General features: G+C 35.0%; 1 protein-coding gene across 8 annotated transcripts in view; it reads right to left on the reverse strand.

Annotated features, from left to right (window-relative positions):
- Window positions 1–496: 496 nt before the first annotated feature.
- Window positions 497–21,384, reverse strand: part of LOC125661222 (pyruvate kinase PKM-like) — a 28,719-nt gene continuing 7,831 nt past the window's right edge. For 5 of the 8 annotated variants that reach the window (XM_048893154.2, XM_048893151.2, XM_048893150.2 and 2 more), the window contains 12 exons: window positions 19,115–19,271; window positions 17,704–17,795; window positions 16,957–17,076; window positions 16,638–16,824; window positions 16,017–16,159; window positions 15,055–15,182; window positions 14,238–14,388; window positions 12,544–12,696; window positions 9,881–10,047; window positions 6,967–7,085; window positions 3,961–4,164; window positions 497–1,970 (listed from right to left, as the gene is read on the reverse strand). In XM_048893154.2, the coding sequence (XP_048749111.2) occupies window positions 1,858–1,970; window positions 3,961–4,164; window positions 6,967–7,085; window positions 9,881–10,047; window positions 12,544–12,696; window positions 14,238–14,388; window positions 15,055–15,182; window positions 16,017–16,159; window positions 16,638–16,824; window positions 16,957–17,076; window positions 17,704–17,795; window positions 19,115–19,271 (1,734 nt within the window). In that variant the 3' untranslated portion in view covers window positions 497–1,857. Of the gene's footprint in view, window positions 1,971–3,960; window positions 4,165–5,008; window positions 5,556–6,966; window positions 7,086–9,880; window positions 10,048–12,543; window positions 12,697–14,237; window positions 14,389–15,054; window positions 15,183–16,016; window positions 16,160–16,637; window positions 16,825–16,956; window positions 17,077–17,703; window positions 17,796–19,114; window positions 19,272–21,384 lie in introns of those variants that run through there. The other 3 variants (XM_056146098.1, XM_048893155.2, XM_056146097.1) reach the window with 1 other exon arrangement.

Below are 21,384 nucleotides of genomic sequence, written 5' to 3' on the forward strand. Positions count from 1 at the left end.
TCTTGTACTATTGTACACAATTGATAAAATAATGTTGTTTGTTCAATGCAATTAGCTATACAGTACACTAATAGAGCGCTCTCATTAATTAATACGTCTTTGTTCACTGAAATGGAATTTTTCGTGATTCGTTCAAGAGCCTGTGTAAATGAATAATTGAACGCAAGTCATTCCGTCAAACATACTGAATATACAATATTTCCCGCAACATTCGCAAATCGATCTGGACACCGGGAATATGAGCTTAGGTCTAAATATGCCTGTGTTTATTCTTTAAAAATGCCCAGTGACAGTATTCATCTTACCCGTAAAATCGTTTTAAACTTCGACCTTTCATATCATCAAACACAAAACCTTCCTCTAGTATTCTTCAAAAGTTGAGAACAAGGATAAAGATACAGAGACTGACAGACTAACTCATCCACCCCCTCCTTCTGTAATCTTCATGACATGAAAATCTAATACAGGTCGACACCGAACTGAATAACAAAGAGAGTTTCAGCCTGATTCGGAGTTTATTTTCCATGTCAAACATAACATATCAACAAACAAGCAGTGAGGATTTAATAAAACCACAAAAACCTGGAAAAAAATATAGCACTAGTAATATGCAAATTAAATAATACAGAAAGAAAGTCCGTTTAACAGTTTGCAAAATGAGTCGGAGTTATTCAGCAAGTAAACAGAAAGGTCTTCTTAGATAAACAAGGATGTTCTAGATTTTAGCAAACCAAACTATGTATCAGGATTTTCATCTACATAATATATTTGATTTTTCATAAAGAAAGCTTAAAATAATAAAAAAACAAAACAAAAAAAACTGCTGCATTTTCAGGTAAGAGGATTCTTCACACACATATCTTGATTTGGCCATACCCCGATACACACACAGACCCTGTCAGGCAAAAACAGGAACATGTACCAAATATATAGGTACATCTTTTCAATAAAAATGAAATCACCTTATCACGACTAGGTGGAAAGGGGCAAGGGAGTAGGGCTACAGGTGTGGATTGGTGAAGGGGGGGGGGGGGGGTGGGTGTAATTTTTATGTGGTGATGGACCAGTATTTCTTGGAAGTTACCAATGACATTAACTGAATTAACGTTATATGTACTAATTCATATTGAAAATACATGTACCAGTTAAATCCAATATTATAAGCTAATTTACCAACACAGTTCCATGATTTTGCGTCACTGCATGTTAATATATATTAAAAAAAAATTTCAAAAAGCACACTTTTGTTTTTGGAATTCATGGACATAAAACATTGTCCGGCAAATACATCAGGAAGTCCATTGTAGCAGCTCAACATCTAACCTCTTATTGTGAGATTCATATCCTAATTCTGAGACCTAGGGGTTATCTATATCTTCATGTTTACACTAATTCTGTCAAGCTAGAACTATCCCTCCGGGTCTCACTAAAGACTACCACACAATGCCAAACAATTGTCTATCCTTTAAAACAACATTCACAACAATTCTGTCAATTCTAAAACATACATGTTTAAATAACATCAAAGTATTAAAAAAAATTATATATGTTTCATATTGTAAATACATATATATGTATAAAAAAAAAATTTTTATATGTAGTACTTCATAACAGAAGGAAGTTATTTTGAAAAAAAAAAAAATTGCAAATATGAAATTGACAAGTTTAGTTCCTTATAAAAAAAAAATATTTTTCATACACATACACGAACCAACAGAAGAAAATAAACATAAATTTTCAAAAAAGCAGTTGTTCAAAGCTCCTGAACCAAGTCACTATTCGTGAATTCCATATTTGAAATGAGTTATCTTTCCTTGTCTTGTGTGATTTTCTGCCAGTGGAGGGAATTCTTATCTCTCAGAAGAATTTGACGTCATCTTTTGGCTCTTTTAACTCGGGAACAGATGATTCAGAAGATTTTGAAGATAAATCACTTTCGATTTTGTTGAAACTTGGCACACTGGTAATGCCTGAAAAACAAGGGTTTTGTCTATGAACTTTATAATAAAACTCTTCAGTCTTTTTCGTAGATTAGTAAAATGTACTTTATATCAGCTATTTGGTATTATATAGGTCCAGACCAGCTAAGGAGTTTTTCTCCGAGTAAAAATACCTGTACATTTGAGATACTCTGTATCATAATCATGTAATCTACAGAGGTCTCCTCTATTGGTTGATCAACTGTTTTAAAGTTCGTCAAGAATTTCATATTCATTATTGAGACGTTGCCAGCCGTAGGTGAAGTACCACAAATTTAGACCTATGTTTAGTGCTCAGGGGCTGAGCAGAAAGGGTTCTTTATTGTGCCAATGTTTTCCGTGACACAGGACCTACATTTTAAAAGTGATATCTGAAAGACCTGTATTAATTTTCGTCTTTTTTAAAAAGAAGCAATCACCACCTACATAAGAATGTTTAGGTCTCGAGTTTGACAAAACCATGGCGTGAGCAGGTCTCCAACTCATGACCTCTCGGTTACAAAGTGAACTTGCTACCCCTGAGTTGCCCAATACTAATTTTGTCATAGTAAGGACACATGGAATGGGCTACATATATATTTATTGTTGTGCTCACCGAGTTCAGTATATCCCTTAATAAGTACTGCACTTCTGGAACAATGAATGTTCATGCATTCATTCCCCTGGTGCCTGCAAGAATACGCCAGTTTCGAGATATGAACTCTTCTGTATAGGAGGTGCATTTAGTGGAACTTTGAATGCCTAAGTGGGACAGATTGGATCTACAGCCAACGAGGTAGACGATGAAATGTATTAAAAGTGGCTTCTCTTTAAATATGTAAATGTGGGAAATACAAAATACTATCGAAAGAAATGTTTACCGAAGTGGAAACATACAAACAATGTCATATTTGCAAGAAATATCTTGGATATGGTACTTATGACCAACGAAATAACGTGATAGGATAAGAATTATATGTATTTGATTACTCTCTAAATACTTATCACTTACTTAGTTTGTGTATCTGTCGAATTCAGGTGATCAAACAGCCTATGAGAAACTTACTGAGTACATTCACTTACGCAGTGATGAGTATTTGTCCCACCCCCGCGTGTAAACAAATTCTTTCGCCCCTTACTATGTACAAGAGTTCTCCAAAGGGAAATAACTCGGACGTATCTCGAAACCGGCGTATCAGCTATGCATTCACCAGATAGAATTATCTGCTAGTATCCCAATACAATTACCTTCTAAAACTTGAAAATACCACATATTCGTTCTGTATTTTTAACACTAGCAAAAACAGCGGATAGAATTAAGAGACGTGAAATTCAATTAAAAGAAAACTAGAACATATACTCGATCAACTAATTAATTGATAAGTTAATATACCTTCACTCTGTAATTTCCTTAATATTGTTAGCAATTCACACTGAAGATTATTTTCTCATACACTTTCATTTTAGCACAGGGATTTTTCAAATACTAACAACTTGCATGTCGCAATGAAAATGCGGTATTTTCAACGTTACTGATTATGATGTCGTGATGGAATACATTGAAAAGCAATGCTTGTGGTTTCTCAAATGCTAAAAATCAAAACAAAGTGCAGACAACTTCATGACATAACAATGCATGTAACAAGGTAAATACAATTGAAAAATGTCTTTCACTTTTTGAAAGTTTATAAGATGAGCCTCTTTACACTTGCAAATTTTTCTTCACATCGGCATATTTTTCTTCACATCAACAAATTTTTCTTCACATCATCATATTTTTCTTCACATCAACGTATTTTCCTTCACATCAACAAATTTTTCTTCACATTGGCATATTTTTCTTCACATCGTCATATTTTTTTCACATCGACAAATTTCTTCACATCCGCATATTTTCCATGGAGCAACTCCAGTCAATTTGCCGTTGTGAAGAGGCTCAAAGTATAACATTTCATAAACTTAAAAAAAAACCTGAGAGACTTAACTTCGATTTACAACTGACCTGTGATAGGGGCCAGCAAATCCTTGTTATTCATGTCCACGGCGTTTATAACCCTCATGGTATTGGTCGACCCGGATCCAGGCTTCCAGCCAGTGACAATGATAACCGGATCTCCCTTCTGGACAAATCCACGATCCATACCAATCTGGATTCCTTTGTAAATCCTACGGTCTACATCTACCGTCCATTCACTCATGATTGAATCTGGAAAAATAAATAAATCCTTATTGTGTTATCCAAGAAAGAATGTCAAACATGGAAACAGAAAAAAAAAAAAAAAAACGGGGATCAGAAATTTAAACTTCTTTTTTTGTTTTGTTTTGTAATATCACGATTAACAGTATCCATTATTTTTCTGTTATAATTTGTTGTCGAACAGAATCTTTGGTGAAAATGTTTTACGTATGTTTCACATGACAAAATATAAAACAATGTATGAATGTAAATTTCAAAATTATCTTATCTATTCTAATAACTATGTAGGTTTGATATACAATTGACGGACTTTCGTGCTAATAAAAAACAAAATCATTTAAACAACTACATTCATCAACAATAATAGAGGATATTCAAATAACAATAAATGAAATAATTATTAATATAACAATGGTTGTGACTGGCTGAAACAAAGCAGAGGTTGAAATTAGATAGCGCCGTGGTCAACAGTGAACAATGTTATACTGTCGTTAACTTCTGAAAACGAAAGTAAAACTAATAAAAGATGGTGTGAAATCCACAGCATGCAGTAACAGGGAAATTGCCAGTGAACAAACAGGTGACCAGTTTATGACACGAACATGACAATTGGCATTATAAATACTGCAAACAGGCCTGAAATTAGTTTCGTGTACCGACTACTTATCTGGAAATGGTGTTTGCAGACCTGAATTGTAGGTAGACGTTCCTCTAAAGTGAACTAAAACATTCCAGCTTGCTGGCTTTAACTCAATGAATACAACGTGAATTTTTTGTTTTTAATCATAAATTTATCTCATATTTTGTATCATTTTTTTTTTCCTTTTGTGATATGGATAGATAAACCCTCGGCATGAAATCAACATTTTTATTAATAAATATAAAAATGTAGCACTCTGACAATCTAGTCATAATAAATTACAGCCAAATATGAATAACAAAGTGGATGAACAGGAGGCATAGGAGACACGTTGGGAGGTTGAAATCACAATGTAAAATCAGTGAGCTTTGGAAATTCTTCACATTTAATATCTGTGTATAGCCTTTTTGTTTTTGGTTGATAAATTATATTAAAAGTCCTTTATAAAACTGTTTCCTGAGGATCAATACTGATAGTTCTGAACTCTCCACATTAACTGCCTGGTGTGCATATTTCTATTAATCAGTGTCTTAAGTTTAGTCATTATAGTTCTTAATGATGGGCACCCCCAGTATGGGGCCCTCGTCAGTTTCGGGGGCATTGATGATCCTCAGGGTGTTAGTGTAGCCCGAGCCACACTTCCAGCCGGTCACTATGATGATGAAATCCCCGGTTCTGATGAAGTTTCGCTCCTTGCCGATCGCCATCGCCTTGTAGATCCGCTTGTCCATATCCTCCGTCCAGTACTCTTGTCGAGGTTCTATATACAGCATAAAGCATGATGGGATACATACAAAGCAGAGTGGTATAAGGCAGCATTAAAGAAGCATAGAATACACAGAGCAATTAGCAGAGCATGGCAAATATACAGCGGTACTAACAGACCTAATTAATACCCCCTGCAGGACTCATGTCAGACTTAAATTGACTTGATTTTGTTTACTAGACAAGACTTTCATTCATGTTCATGATAAATCCTTTGCCAATTTGGTCAGAGGCAATCTCAACATCATGGTGTACTCATCAAATGGCACAAAAAAAGACCAATATATAGGGTGATCACTGTGATTCTTATATACCCCCACTACAGATAAATATACATAGTCATTCCTTTATACCCACCACAGACAAACAAATGTAGCAGCAATTTTTTTCCTTATATAACTGGTACTGATAAACGGTACCATTCCCAATGCAAAAAACCATTGATTTTTCCCCAATTTTGAGACTAAAAATTCCCAATTTACTTGCCGAAAAAGAGACCACTGACATCGTAATTTACTTAGTCTGAAACGTTGAACAAGTTAACTAAAATGTTCACTTCCAGTATTAAATCGAAAGTATAGATCATGGCAGTGCATGTGTTTTGTAGAGCTACAATGATTTTAAAATGAGGCTACGACGATTCCTTATGTATCACAAAAACAAATATTACCATAAAAAAGTTTTTAAAGGGATGACTACTTCTTGTTTTGTTCTCTTTTTTCTTTTCTTTTAGTTGAAATCATTTGCCGATACATTGGTAGAAAATTCCCATTTTGTTCGATTTTGACGCTATTTTCCCCAATTGAATGGGTACTGGTACCAGTACCAGTGGGTAGAAAAAAATCGCTGTGTAGTCATTCCTTTATACCCCCACCACAGACAGATAAATGTAGTCATTCCTTTATACCCCCCACCACAGGCAGATAATTGTAGTCGTTCCTTTATACCCCTACCACAGACAGATAAATGTAGTCATTCCTTTATACTCCCACCACAGACAGATAATTGTAGTCATTCCTTTATACCCCCACCACAGACAGATAAATGTAGTCATTCTTATATACCCCCACCACAGACAGATAAGCACAGTCATTCTTATATACCCCCACCACAAACAGATACAGCGTTTCTTATATACCCCCACCACAGACAGATACAGCCATTCTTATATACCCCCACCACAAACAGACATATTAACACTGATTCTTGAGTACCACAAACAGACACATGGTGATTATTATATATCCCCACCTCATACTATGTTGTGGAAATTATAATGCTATTACTGCATGCACACACAACACGACACGATACAACACTTTTAGGGTATAGTTTTCTACTGGACAACACCAGTTCCTCTACAGTCTATAACACTGAATGGCCCACTTCTAGACACCAGTACTTACCTACATAATGGATAGGGAAGATCCCCCTGAAAAGATGGCACTGCCGGGCAGTCTGATCTATCCTAGTGATGGCCAAGATTGGGCAGCGGGGACGATAAGCTGAGATCAGGTGGGCTGACCTGTCCGTGGGTAAAACACAGAGAAATGATTACTGATGTCATGTATATAACAGCGGGGACAATAAGCTGAGATCAGGTGGGCTGACTTACCCAAGGGTAAAACACAGAGAACTGATTACTGACGTCATGTATTTAACACAGCGGGGACGATAACCTGAGATCATGTGGGCTGATCTGTCCGGGGGTAAAACACAAAGAAGTGATTACTGATGTCATGTATATAACAGTGGGGACGATAAGCTGAGATCAGGTGGGCTGATCTGACCATGAGTAAAACACAAAGAAGTGATTACTGACGTCATGTATATAACACAATGCCTTGCCAGCTAATTTGAAAAAATGTCGGTAAACACAAATTCTAATCTTCAAACTGAGTAAAATTACATATCAAATCAAACAATTAGAATTTCTTAATGTAAGAGTAGAGAATCATTAAGTTTAAGAGTTGATTTCCAGAGGAGCCTGCATGAATAGCTGTGCTTTTGTTTGAAATACTTTGATCTCTTTTGATGTATTTGCTGAGTTTGTTTTAATACTTCTAGAGAAGATACAGAAGAAACAAACTGTGAATGTGAACACAATCAACAAGTCACAAGTGATTTTCAGCACAAATCCTATTGAGAATGAGAAACTACCAATGAGAAACACTGTATCAATGAGAAACTACCAATGAGAAACACTGTATCAATGAGAAACTACCAATGAGAAACACTGTACCAATAAAAACACTGTATCAATAGAAACACTGTACCAATAGAAACACTGTATCAATGAGAAACACTGTATCAATGAGAAACACTGTACCAATAGAAACACTGTATCAATGAGAAACACTGTATCAATAAAAACACTGTATCAATGAGAAACACTGTATCAATGAGAAACACTGTATCAATGAGAAACACTGTATCAATAAAAACACTGTATCAATGAGAAACACTGTATCAATGAGAAACACTGTACCAATAGAAACACTGTATCAATAGAAACACTGTACCATTAGAAATACTGTACCAATAAAAACACTGTACCAATAGAAACACTGTATCAATAGAAACACTGTATCAATAAGAAACTTCCAATGAGAAACACTGTATCAATAGAAACACTGTACCAATAAAAACACTGTACCAATAGAAACACTGTATCAATAGAAACACTGTACCAATAAAAACACTGTACCAATAGAAACACTGTATCAATAGAAACACTGTATCAATAAGAAACTTCCAATGAGAAACACTGTACCAATAGAAACACTGTATCAATAGAAACACTGTACTAATAAAAACACTGTATCAATAGAAACACTGTACCAATAGAAACACTGTACCAATGAGCTACATCAGTGGATTAGCAGTCTTCACGAAAACATTTAAAACTTGCTGGCCAGTCGGACCAGTTAACTGTCTTAATTTACTGGCCCACAGTGAAATTTACTGACCCCCCCAAAATTTTCATAGTACATGTTTATCACATACATTATGGAATGCATTGTAAAATTGTACAATTAATTTAATGAAACTATGGTTATTACTTGTATTAATATCCACCCTAAGACATCCTTTCCATTGATACTAGAAAAACAAAACCGTACACGGTACTCTCTCCATCTCTCTTTCTTCGCCCGCAAACAACAAGACTACAAATCCATGTATTTTTCACAAACATGAAAACAGCCCGAGTGCACTTTAGGAAGTAGCCTTCTCTACCAACATCAAATGTAAACCATTGATTAATTCTATAAACTATAGAAATTGCATAAAATCAGAGATAACTGCAATTGATGAAGTTCATTTTAATTGGACAATGCAATAAAGCAGCAATTACAGGTGTGCTGTGGGATACAGAACGCAGCTATTTTTGTTGTTGCAACAAGTTTTTCATTGAATATTCAAGTGATCAACGTACAAGTTATCTTGACAATTACAAGTATAGTTATCATTGTTTACTTTAAAGAAATAAACAAACCACGATGTCCAAACACTTACTTTATGTGGTATGTGATTTATTTTTATTTCGATGGTAAATTTAAGCAAAAAAGACGTTTAGAATATCTAAATCCAACATTATACATGTATTTAATGTGACTTTAAAAAAGTCTACAAGCCCATCGGATTTCCAGATTTTTTATTTTCACTGACCCGACCGTAAAATTCACTGGCCTCGGTCTTCGAACCACTGAGTTTTCGTGAAGACTGAATGATTAGTGATATACATTGTCAGCCCAAACTCCCTATCTGTCTTTATTCAGATCTATATGTAAAATGAATGTGAAACACAGTCACACCAACAGAGATGTGACTGAATTCCTCAGAAATCGGAGGAAAATTGGTCAATAAGGGAGGAAAACACCTAACCCTACCTGGAAAAATATAATTTTCTGCCACTTTAGATCAAATCCAGAGTGTTTCATTTTTTCGAAAATTGAACAAATCTGAGGATTTCCTCTGAAAAGAGGAAAAATCACACCCCTGCACCAAGAACTCTTCTAGCATTTTGACATCATTCAGTTCCAGTTTTATGAGTGCATGTGTAGGCTTCAAGCTAGTGTTTTTGGCAAGGAGCTTTGATCACACTTCCACTGTGATCTATTCAAGCAAAAAAGATTCTTCAAGTCTCCGCTGTAATTATCCCAGTACTAAGCAATAGACTCTTCAAGTCCTTAGTGTACTCATCTCGCTACTAAGCAAACTAGACTCTTCAAGTCTCTGATGTATTCATTTCCAGTACTAAGCAAACTCGTCTAGTCCCAAATGTACTAATTCTGAATAGAATGATGGCAGTACTGTTACCTTCCTGACGTTGTGATGACAATGATAGCGGCTGCCATACACTTGAATGAGGCCTCCACGGCTGCGATGGCAACGGTGTGGGTGGCGTCAGTGGGAGTGGGCGTCTCCTTACGTAACTCCTCAAACAGCTGATGGTGGAAGACTGCTGACTCTGCTTCTCTACAAATCTACAATAAGGGTTTCTTAAGTTAATATTAAGTATATTTTCCACAAATCTAACATTTCAAGGGTTTCTTAAGTTAATATTAAGCATATTCTCTACAAATCTAACATTTCAAGGGTTTCTTAAAGGGAACGTATGGTCAAAAATCAAATTTTGATATGTGAAAACTGGTACCATGCAGACAACAAAATCTAGCATAGAAAAAATAATTGCTGCTGATAACAAGATTTAATCTGTCATTTACACTGAAAACTGAGCTGAATGGGAGAATATCTTATCATGGCGGCTGATGACGTGTATGCGGCAATTCATTACAACTGCTGTGCCTATAGCACTAAATGGGTTACAGAGTATCTATAATCTAAATGTCGGGAGTTCAAGCGAAATTTTGCACTGTGGTCAAAGGAAAAGGAATACATGTATCTACCTTTTAGCATCCCTGATCTCCCCCCAAAACTATGAACATTGTGCAATAATTGGATACATAACCTTGGAAATGAATCTTTTGTTTTTGAACGGCATTTTGAGAAAGAGTCTTTTGAAGAGGATATCAGGGTAAGTACCAGTTATATTTGCTTTTTACTCAGTAAATACTAATAATTCTTAATGTGTATAACCAGAGTTTATTTACAACAAACTTTTACTTATATAATAATTTTCTAATTTAATCTATCCTTATCCAGTGAACATTTTGTACAGCCTAAATATGAAGGGATGGGTAAACACTGCTTTTTAAATATTCAAAGTTAAATTAATATCTATTTAAGTTAAGATATTGGGATACACACCAAAACCTATTAAAAAGAAGATGCAGTAACTAAAATATTTGATGGCAGCAAGCCTAAGAAATAAGAGAAAATAGCTCAAAAAGATGAGGAAAAGCAGGATACATGTAATACTTTCAAAAATCATCACAGCACTAGCACATTTTGTATTATACTATTGTTTTTAAAGAAATTGAAAATGTACAAGTAAACAAATGAAGTATAGTATATATGAAGTATAGTATATATGAAGTAAGTATATATAATTAATTAGTCATTATTTTTCAGCTAATCCATTTTCTTTTGGAAACCAATGAAAACTCATATGCAGAACCTATTGACCAACCTGGACTATCAGCATCTAAGGAAACAGGTAATTTGATGCACTTCTCTATTAAATGATTAACAAAGTTTTACAACCAAGGTCATTTTAATTCCCCCTGTGCAGTTAATCTTTCAAGTCTTGACATTTACGTGGCAATTACAGCAGGGGTGTAGTGATAATCAACTGATTTGTGCTGTATACAGGTTCACATTGTAAGATTCTCTTGTAAACAGATGTACTAATAAATCAGAAAGAGAGAAAACTACTATGAAAAATAAACTCTTTGTTGTGTGAAATACATGTACATGTACATGCACTTTCATGAAAATTCATTACTAAAGTTATAAAGTAATGGTTTGATTTCATTTTTATATTTTCAGCTTAATGAAGACATGAATAGTGACAAAAATATCCCACTCTCAATCCATATTGAAGAATAAATCAACTTTGTGCAACATATACAGATATAATTGCCCAGTCATTGTCCATCATATGTGCTAAGGAATGTTCAAGTGAAGAATGAAGAAGTGAAGATAATGAACAATCTTGTATAAAGAATACAAAATTAAAAGTTTAAGAATTAAGAGAGTCGTTTTCATCAATTTATCCCAATGCACTAGTGTTTTCATTTGAAGCTGCTAATAATTCCTCTTCATTATAATCAGGCTCATATTGATATCCTTTGCAGTCAGACATGATCAGATGCTTTCACTGAGAGGCAATTGCCCGGTATACGTCATAAACAGATGGGATTGTGGGAAATATCTTAAAGAGCGATAACTTTATCTTGCAAAATGGCAGCCTCCAGCAGATGATTTGTAGCTATATTTAATAGCCGATTTCTACACAACAGATTACAATCAAATGGAAATAACCAGTGGACTTAATTACTAATTATTTAGTATTTGAAATGTGAAAATATTTTTTTATACCCTACGTTCCCTTTAAGTTAATATTAAGTATATTCTCTAAAATCTAACATTTCAAGGGTTTCTTAAGTTAATATAAAGTATATTCTCTACAAATCTACAATGCCAAGGGTTTTAAAGTTAATATTGAGACTCAGTATATTCTCTACAAATCTCGAGTGTCAAGGGTTTCTTAAGCCAATATTAAGTATATTCTCTACAAATCTACAATGTAAAAGGTTTCTTAAGTATATTTTCTACAAATTTACTTTGATAGGTACATTAGGTTTACCATTATTTGCTGTACCATGTAATATCATTCCTGTTTAGATAGTCATTCACACACCTATCACACAATGCTTTCATTTACAGATGGTTTACTGGGAAAAATAAATATTACTTGTCATCTATGCATGAATAAATTTGAATGTAATTATTTTCCATGAAACATCAGATTTTTAGACTACAAATTAATACTGGTACATTATATCAGTAAAGCTGACCTTCTGCATCATTTTCACAGCCTCCAATGGGTAGTCTCCCTTGGCGGTCTCCCCGGACAACATGACACAATCAGCTCCGTCTAATACAGCATTGGCTACATCACTAGACTCCGCCCGCGTTGGGCGGGGCTTCTTCACCATGGACTCCAACATCTGTAGAAAAACAATACATCAAATCATAGTCAATTCATTTACAAAACTGCCTGCATAATCTAATCTACAATTACATTTATTTTGGATTACAGGAGACAATTGTGTACATATTTAACCCCCACAACAAAAATAGGAATCAAGAACATAGATTTCCTTCAGTAACTCAACTGTAAAATTCCAAACCAATGATTTGGCGTTGTTTTTTTTTTTTAAATTTTAGTAATCTTTCAACTATTCTTGAACAAATTTCACAAAACTAAATGAATGACCTTCTAATCTTCATATGCGACTACATACTAATTGGAGTTAACCTAAGCAATCATATAAACACAGGGTGACAGAGCCCACAAAGCTCACCTTGGGGAGGATAGTGATGAACTGGACTTTACCGTATATACTCGCCTATAAGTCGGATTTTTGGAAGTTAAATTTTGGTCCAAAACTCTATGTTCAACTTATAGGAGTGTCCTAAGAAGATTAGTATTTTTCTGGATGGCGTAATGTATTGCCTAGTATTTTTTAAACAACAAAATCATCTACGAAAATAAACAAAGTAGTAACTGTTTAATTTGCTGAGAATAAAAAGTGAAATATCGATGCCATATCCCAAAACATTATTGAAACACGGATAAATATGAAAGAGTGTTGATATGAAATTAATTTGTTGGGAAAAAATATCAAATATCGACACATTTCTCAAAATATTATTTGAAACACAGGTAAAAACATTCAAGCATTGATTTGAAACTGTCAACCAATTCTTGAAAAAAGTTAGACCAACTTGTAAATGGGTCAATGGCAATTCCCTCCAAAATAACCTAAAAACTATACAACTGACTTATAGGCGAACAGCCTTCTAGGCAAGGATATACGGTAACTCACCAGAAAAATATTTAACAACAGCTGGGAAATCCGACAGAAATGAAAGTAGAATGTAAATATATAAATTAAATTAAAATTTTGAAAATAGTTGACAAGATATAAAAAAGTGATGTTTCACACCAGCACACTTCATGATGAAGCATGCTGCCGAGAAATGTCACAATTCATACCCTCGCGTATTTTCAAAAATGAAATCCATTTCTTATAGTAACTTCCAGGCTGGACTTGGAGTTACAAGGAAATGTGACCACGTCAAAAGTTTTTTAAATTTACTCCAATCAAGTTTGGTTCTAGGTAAGATCTATAACAGCTTGAGAAATTGGAGAAAGTCTAAAAACTTGAACTTGAAACCAATGATAGCAGTACAGTAGGTCTTCCAGGCCTGGATTTCTCCAAAAAAAATCTCAAACTTTAGTTTTAAGTTTTGATTCTTTTATTTGCGCAGTCAAAATTTGAGCAAAATCTAAGATTTAGGTCCAAGTTTTGACCGAAGTTTCTTTCGAAAAATCCAGGCCTGATTCATCCAGGTTAGCTTAAAACAAAATCTACAGCAAGGTTCATATCTTAAAAAAAACCTTACGTATGGATCTAGTGGGACGCACTGTTAAAGGTATTTAAACCATTCCCATGTGTACATTTCTCTGTTTTATTGTACAGACCTGTGTGGCACAGATAACAGGTTTGCCAGCCCTGTTACAGCGACCAATCATCATCTTCTGTGCTAAGAAAACTTTTTCTGGGGGAATTTCTATACCCAGGTCACCCCTGGCTACCATCACACCATCAGACTCCTTGAGGATTTCATCAAATCTAGAAAATGATTAATTACTGCATTTAAGAAATGAATCTTATAATTCTTTTCTTTATGGCAGTATCATATGAAAAACTGGACAAAAAGTTCATCAGTGTTAAATCTAGGATCTAGAGAGGGCACACATATCATATGTTCAATAGGGCACTTTTCATCGCGGCAAGACAATTTCAGGGCACTTTCAGTGTATCATGTTATGATAGTAATAGAATAATCATTTAGCCTCTTTTAAAGTTAATACCTGCTGCCTTGATTTTAAATTTTACAATCAACCTTGTGAAATAAAGAACAATTGTTTATATTAACAAATATCTTTAAAAAAAATTATAGAGAAAAAAGAGCATGGTGCAATTAAAAAGAGCATGGCGCCAGCCAAAAAGGGCATAGTGTGGCGCCATGCTAGTTTGCTTTAGATTTAACACTAGCGCATTGATGAAAAAGTTTTCCATCCAAACTGATTGATTCCCCTATAGTTACTCAGTCAGTGGAAGTCTACTGCTGGTTCTTATTTTTTCTGTTTTCACTTCATGCCATCAAGTATTAATATCTCACAACACATTTCTTCCCTTTCACATTTATTATATCCAAATTACACCCTTAACTCTGGTGAAATCTTTCTCAGAAATTTAGAAGTTAATTCTGCTGTTGTGTGGATTTTGACTCACCTTTTGACCCCCTCATGGTTCTCTATTTTGGCAATGATCCTGATGTTCTTTCCTTTCTCTCCCAAGATCTTTCTGATTTCCTTGATGTGGTCTCCACTTCTGATAAAAGACGCAAACACCATATCGACCTATAACATAAATGTTAGGATGTAACAATACAGTGATATATCAAAAGATGTATTGACCATTATCAAACACCATATCGACCTATAACATATATGTTAAGATGAAACAATGCAGTGATATATCAATAGACGTATTGACCATTAAGTAAACACCATATCGACCTATAACATATATGTTAAAGATGAAACAATGCAGTGATATACATGTATCAATAGACGTATTGACCATTAAGTAAACACCATATCAACCTACATGTATAACATATATGTTAAGATGAAACAATGCAGTGATATATCAATAGACATATTAACCATTAAGCAAACACCATATCGACCTACATGTATAACATAAATGTTAAGATGAAACAATGCAGTGATATATCAATAGACGTATTGACCATTAAGCAAACACCATATTGACCTATAACACAAATGTTAGAAGATGATTTGTTCAATGATATAGCGATATAACAATCCAAATCTATTACACGTATTGTATTTACATTCTGGAACTGAAATACCAGACACGATTTCTTACTATGTGACAAATTGATTGATCTTCAGACTACTGAACATGACGGTGATTTTCAAACTACTGCACATGACGGTGATTTTCAGACTTGCCTTATCAAAACACTAAACATGAGAGATGATGAAAACAAAGTAGTTATCAAAACAGATTTGTTTTTATTTTGAAAATAACACAATTCTATGTCTGAAAAAGACTACATGCCTTCTGTTACTTACACTGGTAGTTTCATTACCTCATTCTGAACACAATTCTATGTCTGAAAAAGACTACATGCCTTCTGTTACTTACACTGGTAGTTTCATTACCTCATTCTGAACTCCAAACAGCAGGTCCTCTTTATCTTTATCGGACACAGCTGGGAGGTCCACAGCTATTCCCGGGAGATTACAGCCCTTCTTGCTACCGAGATCCCCTCCATTCTCAATGAGACAGTTCAGGTAATCTTTACCTGCATCACACAAAACAATTCCTATGAACTGGCCTGGAGGTTGTAAAACTTTTTTGAGCACGTTTTCATACTCCGTGCTCTAAATTGTACTCAAGTCAAAAGTGAATGTAATATAAAATTTTATAAATTATAGATTTTATAAAATTATTCTCATACTCAAATGGAGTACATGCTCAAGATTTTTCAAGCATGCTTAGAGCTTGCTCAACAGAGTTGTACTCAAATCAAACATGATTGAGTTTGAGCACCAGTATGGTAAAACTTTTGTAACCTCCAAGCAAGATCACACTTCTCAATCCGACCAATCTAAAATGACATTACAGGACATAATATTGACAACACATGGACACGTCATTGTTTCCAGCATCACTCACCCATTCCTTTTACGATTAACAGACATCAGTCTGTCGTGAATAAACATGGTTTCCTATGACAAGACACTGGTACAGAGTGACCACGTTGTGTTTACACCACTCACCCATTTCTTTGACTATGACAGATATCAGTCCGTCGTCTATAAACATCCTGGCTCCCACTGACATGACCTTTGTGATGTTTTTGTAGTCCACCCATAACACCTGTTTAGTGCATTTTTCTTTGTACTTGTCGTCTGTGGTGATCTTTATCATGTCACCAGCCACAAGCGACAACTCCGCGGAAGCTCCCTGGAAATCGAACAAAAAGCAGACACCGTTTAAATTGAGAATAAAAAAATCCAACATAAATCGGGCATCATTTTTCATTGAAAGGAACAAATGAATTCAATTCGCCTGTCAGAAAATTTGAATCATACACACCCCTTCCAGTAGACCGGTTCTTATCTCGGGCCCCTTGGTATCCAGGGCGATGGCTACCGGTCGCGGAGAGCTGAATCCTTTGACTGCCTCCCTGATGTTCACTATCGTGCCCGCGTGGTACTATGAGAACAAATGATAACATTATACAACAGTTAGCAATATCTTGTAAACCGACTTAGTCTGTATTAGTGCTGACTTTCTTTTGAAGATTTAATAGTAATGAACTGGTTCACAGCGACTATAATTACCAGAGACATCAAAGCACTAGTTTGCGGTGAGAAATATTTGCGATGGTGAGGTTCAGGCGAACCTTGCAAAAATTTCATGCACACAAATATAAAAGTCGGTTTATAACTACATGCTTTACATTAACTAGTTCATGGGGAAACAAAAATCCTCAACAATCTTAACAAAATCTTACACTTGTAAAATTTCATCTTCACGTAGCATGATAATCTCAATAGAATGTCACAGACAAGCTTTGCCTACACAGAGACTGCATTGGACGGATTCAGTCCATTCGAATCACTTCTGCTGTAGGGTTTCAAAAGCCCAGACTGTCCAAAAATTCTTCATCATTTCCTGGTTACAGGTCAATAATAGCTTGACCTTTCATCATATTTCATTATATCCAATATCAGACAAAACATAAACTGTGGTCATCCTGACTTTTGTTACCCCTCTCCCCCCTCTCTCCCCTATCTTTGACCTTATAGTTAATTCAAGAATTCGAAATACGATACATACCTCATGAGTTCCATGTGAGAAGTTGAGACGAGCAATGTTCATTCCTTCAATAATCATCTTCTGTAACATACTGACTTCTCGGCAAGCGGGACCTGTTACAAAATATCAATATGAAGTCATCAAACCGAAGTTTCAATTATTCAGATAGAGGTCTACTGACCTGTTAGGAAATATCAAGACTTAGAGAATTTTCCAAAGTCATCAAACTGAAGTTTCAATCATTCAGACTGATCCGATATCTGATGACATAGAGATTAGGGTCTATTGGCTTAATTACATTTTACAGAATGCAAACAAAAGTAGGAGAACACAAACATTATACAAACTGGCCACTATACCCATGGCAACTGTATCAACCAGAGTTCCCGAAACGCGCCGGTCCATCGGGCATCCCCGATAAATTTTGAATGGGGCCGGCAAAATCCAAATTTTATCGGTCAAAATGTCCGGCAGATTTTATGGACTATTTTGAAATTTAAAAACATCTGAACAAATATAACTAAATGTAATAGTCATTTTATTAGTTACAAAAAATAACTATTAATTAAAAGTGGAGGGAAAAGCCAAACAAACGCGTAGTTTTATTTTTTTAATCCGGATAAATTCGCGGGTTCTTTTTTTACACACGTACGACAATTTCCTATTGGAGTTGACCAACATTGGGCATGTGGCCGATAAAGTGGAATTCGGGTGCCACAGGTACTAAAAGAAAAGAAAAAGACGGTCAGAAAGACAATGATGGGGATAAAGGAAGTAATGACAGAGCAATTGAACAAACTGTGCATGAAATGGAAATAGAAATAAATTATTAGTCCGATCTATGTTAATTTTATCTCTTTTTATTTAAAACAACAATGTCCGGTAAATTTCACAATTGTCCGGTAAATTTTGAATATTTACCGGACAATTGTCCTACAGATTTTTTACTAGTTTCGGGAACTCTGATCAACTCTGGAATACATTGTACTATTGCAAAACAAGTGTCCCCAAAACATTTTCCAGATTTGATAACATTGTTCTGATTTTATTATCACCATTTATTTCATCTATACTACAAGAAGTTCAAAATATAGCTTTCAAGATCAATGCCCATAGTGTTACTCAATTTTGGTTGCCATATGGCAACAGAAATAACTTTTGAATGTCCTTTTCAGAAAGTTCACAATCTCATATTTTCATGATTTTTAAGATTGAGAAAATATTTACTTTATCATGGGTAAATAAAACTAGAACTATACACAGAAAATGCAATATTTACAAGAAGCATGCCAGTTACTCTGCTACGCAAGGGGTAACAGGTCACATAGTGGGAAGGTTTTGGTGAGAATAATCAATAAAATTCTCTATCAAAGGACACATAAGTATGCATATACATGCTAAACAATTCAATAATGGAGGTTAAGCTTCTCACCGATGGTACAGATAATGCCAGTCATTCGCACTTCGTGAGGCTCCGAGTCAATGTTCAGCTTGCACATGTGTTCGAGATGTGACATGGCATCTGCAGCCTCGAGCTGTTGACACTGGCGATAGTATCCTCCCTCAAGCTCCATCTCCCTGATGTTAAACTACAACAGAGGAAATTTGGAATAAGTACTTGCACATCGCACTGGAGGACAGTGGAGTTTTCAGTTAGTACAGTTTTTAATGCTACATATTGATTCAATAAAACTTAAAATGATTTCAACAGCTGCACAGATGAACTCTGAACTGAACACATTCAGTTACTTAAGCTAAATAAATCCCATGTCATGTGAATGTGATTTAATTGTTTTGACTATATGACAAGAGTATTGAAGTTACTGAAGAAAATAGCACAGTCGATAAATTTACACTTTTACCATATATAGCTAAACCATAAAACATTACATGAGCTGAGAATGTGTTGCTAAAATTTAGATCATTAATGAAAATCTAGGTCTCAAATTAATGAAGCATGAATAAAAGCAGAAAGAGCATTATTATCATGATGGAAATAAAATATCATTATACATGATGAAAGTAAAAACAGTGATGAAGAATGACTGTCACAGAATGATGAATGCATAAAAAAATCAAAGTTTTTCCAGCAAGCATAATCATCATGTTATATATTACATAAACCTGATAAACAGAATTTAGTATAATTCCATATTAAATCACCACAAGTACCGGGCCATCGTATGCAACTGTAGCGAGTGTGTATAATACTCACGTAAAACTCACCACACTTATCACAGTCAACCACCAGTACCCTAGGACAGTCCATTGTCAGATACAGACTGGTTTCAGACTGCCTAATGTTAAAACACTTATCAAGGGGTTTAAATAAAAGCCATTTTTTTATTCACTAATGAACCTTTCAATTTTTGTTTGACTGTCTCGTCTAATGCTGTTAACCTGTTAAGAGGCTCTCTATCAACGTGATCGATGACTTCCCAATCCTGCGTACTTGAGAGGGAATTTACACACCGAGTCTGAAAACGGCTATAAACTAGTGAGATCACGGACACCAACTCCAAGATCACCTGACAAACACAATGTTCAAAACAAAGCATCAGGAAACTTTGAATATCTGATATTAGATCAACATCGCCTAAACTTCACATATTGGACCAAATGGATTTTGAACAAATGGTGTTTAGCTAAGTTGAATTTTACTGATTTTAATGCAAGACTTGTTGAGAAAGCTGATTGAAATTTACCTTCACAAATACAGTTCACTGAGCCCAGGATAGAAATATGTCATTGAATAACCTCTAGAGCCAAGCAACCATGTTCAGAACCTATCTATAGAGCTATGTAGCAGAGAGTTCAATGTCAATGTTAAGATGTTCAGAACCTGTAAGGGAACCTCTATGAAGGTGTTCAGAACCTGTAAGGTAACCCCTATGAAGGTAGAACTGTAAACCTGCAGCAATTAGACACAGGTCACATTAAAGCAGTTTTGTTTGCACTATAATAAAGTATAACCATATCAAAACTTTGGTTATTATAGGAAGGTATTTTTTTTTTTATTTGAAGGACTTAGTTTCCAATTGATACTGTTTGCGAAAAATACTTTGAGACAAAAAGGCATATGAAACAAACCAATAATTGAGCCTTGCATGGTGATATATATCAGACTGTCGGATGAGGGGGAAAGAAACTGCTTTTTGATTCTGGCCACTTTCACTTTGACTCTGACATCAGAGGTAAATTAGTTTACTCTATGTTTGATAAGTGTGACTACAAACGTGACCAAATGCAAATATTTCATATTGAGTCACAATATCATAGCTAGGTCAGCTCACTACACACTTAATGGCCTGTACAATGATTGGCAGTGGACGAGAGACCAGCAATTTAAAATCTCGGTTATCTAAACTATGTACCTTGATTTCAAACATGTTGAGTTCATATCAGTTCAAGGTGACCATTGTATGGATTTCAAATTTTTACATGGAGAAAAAAAATCTGCTGTGGGTCAGTTTGAAATGGTAATATATAGTCGTTAAAACTGCCCTGGAAAACGGACAATCACTGCAGTTCTAGGTCAATAAGATGAGACTGTAAAATGTTGATGGACAGTTTATAAATATCCTGATCACTATCAATTTCTGTTGATAAACACTCTAACACTTATCTATTTTGGTGGGTGTGTGTGTGTGTGTGGGGGGGGGGGGGGGGGTCACACAGTGCTAGAAATATTTAGATTAATCT

The sequence above is a fragment of the Ostrea edulis genome, chromosome 8, assembly GCF_947568905.1.
Source record: "Ostrea edulis chromosome 8, xbOstEdul1.1, whole genome shotgun sequence".
Taxonomy (NCBI): domain Eukaryota; kingdom Metazoa; phylum Mollusca; class Bivalvia; order Ostreida; family Ostreidae; genus Ostrea; species Ostrea edulis.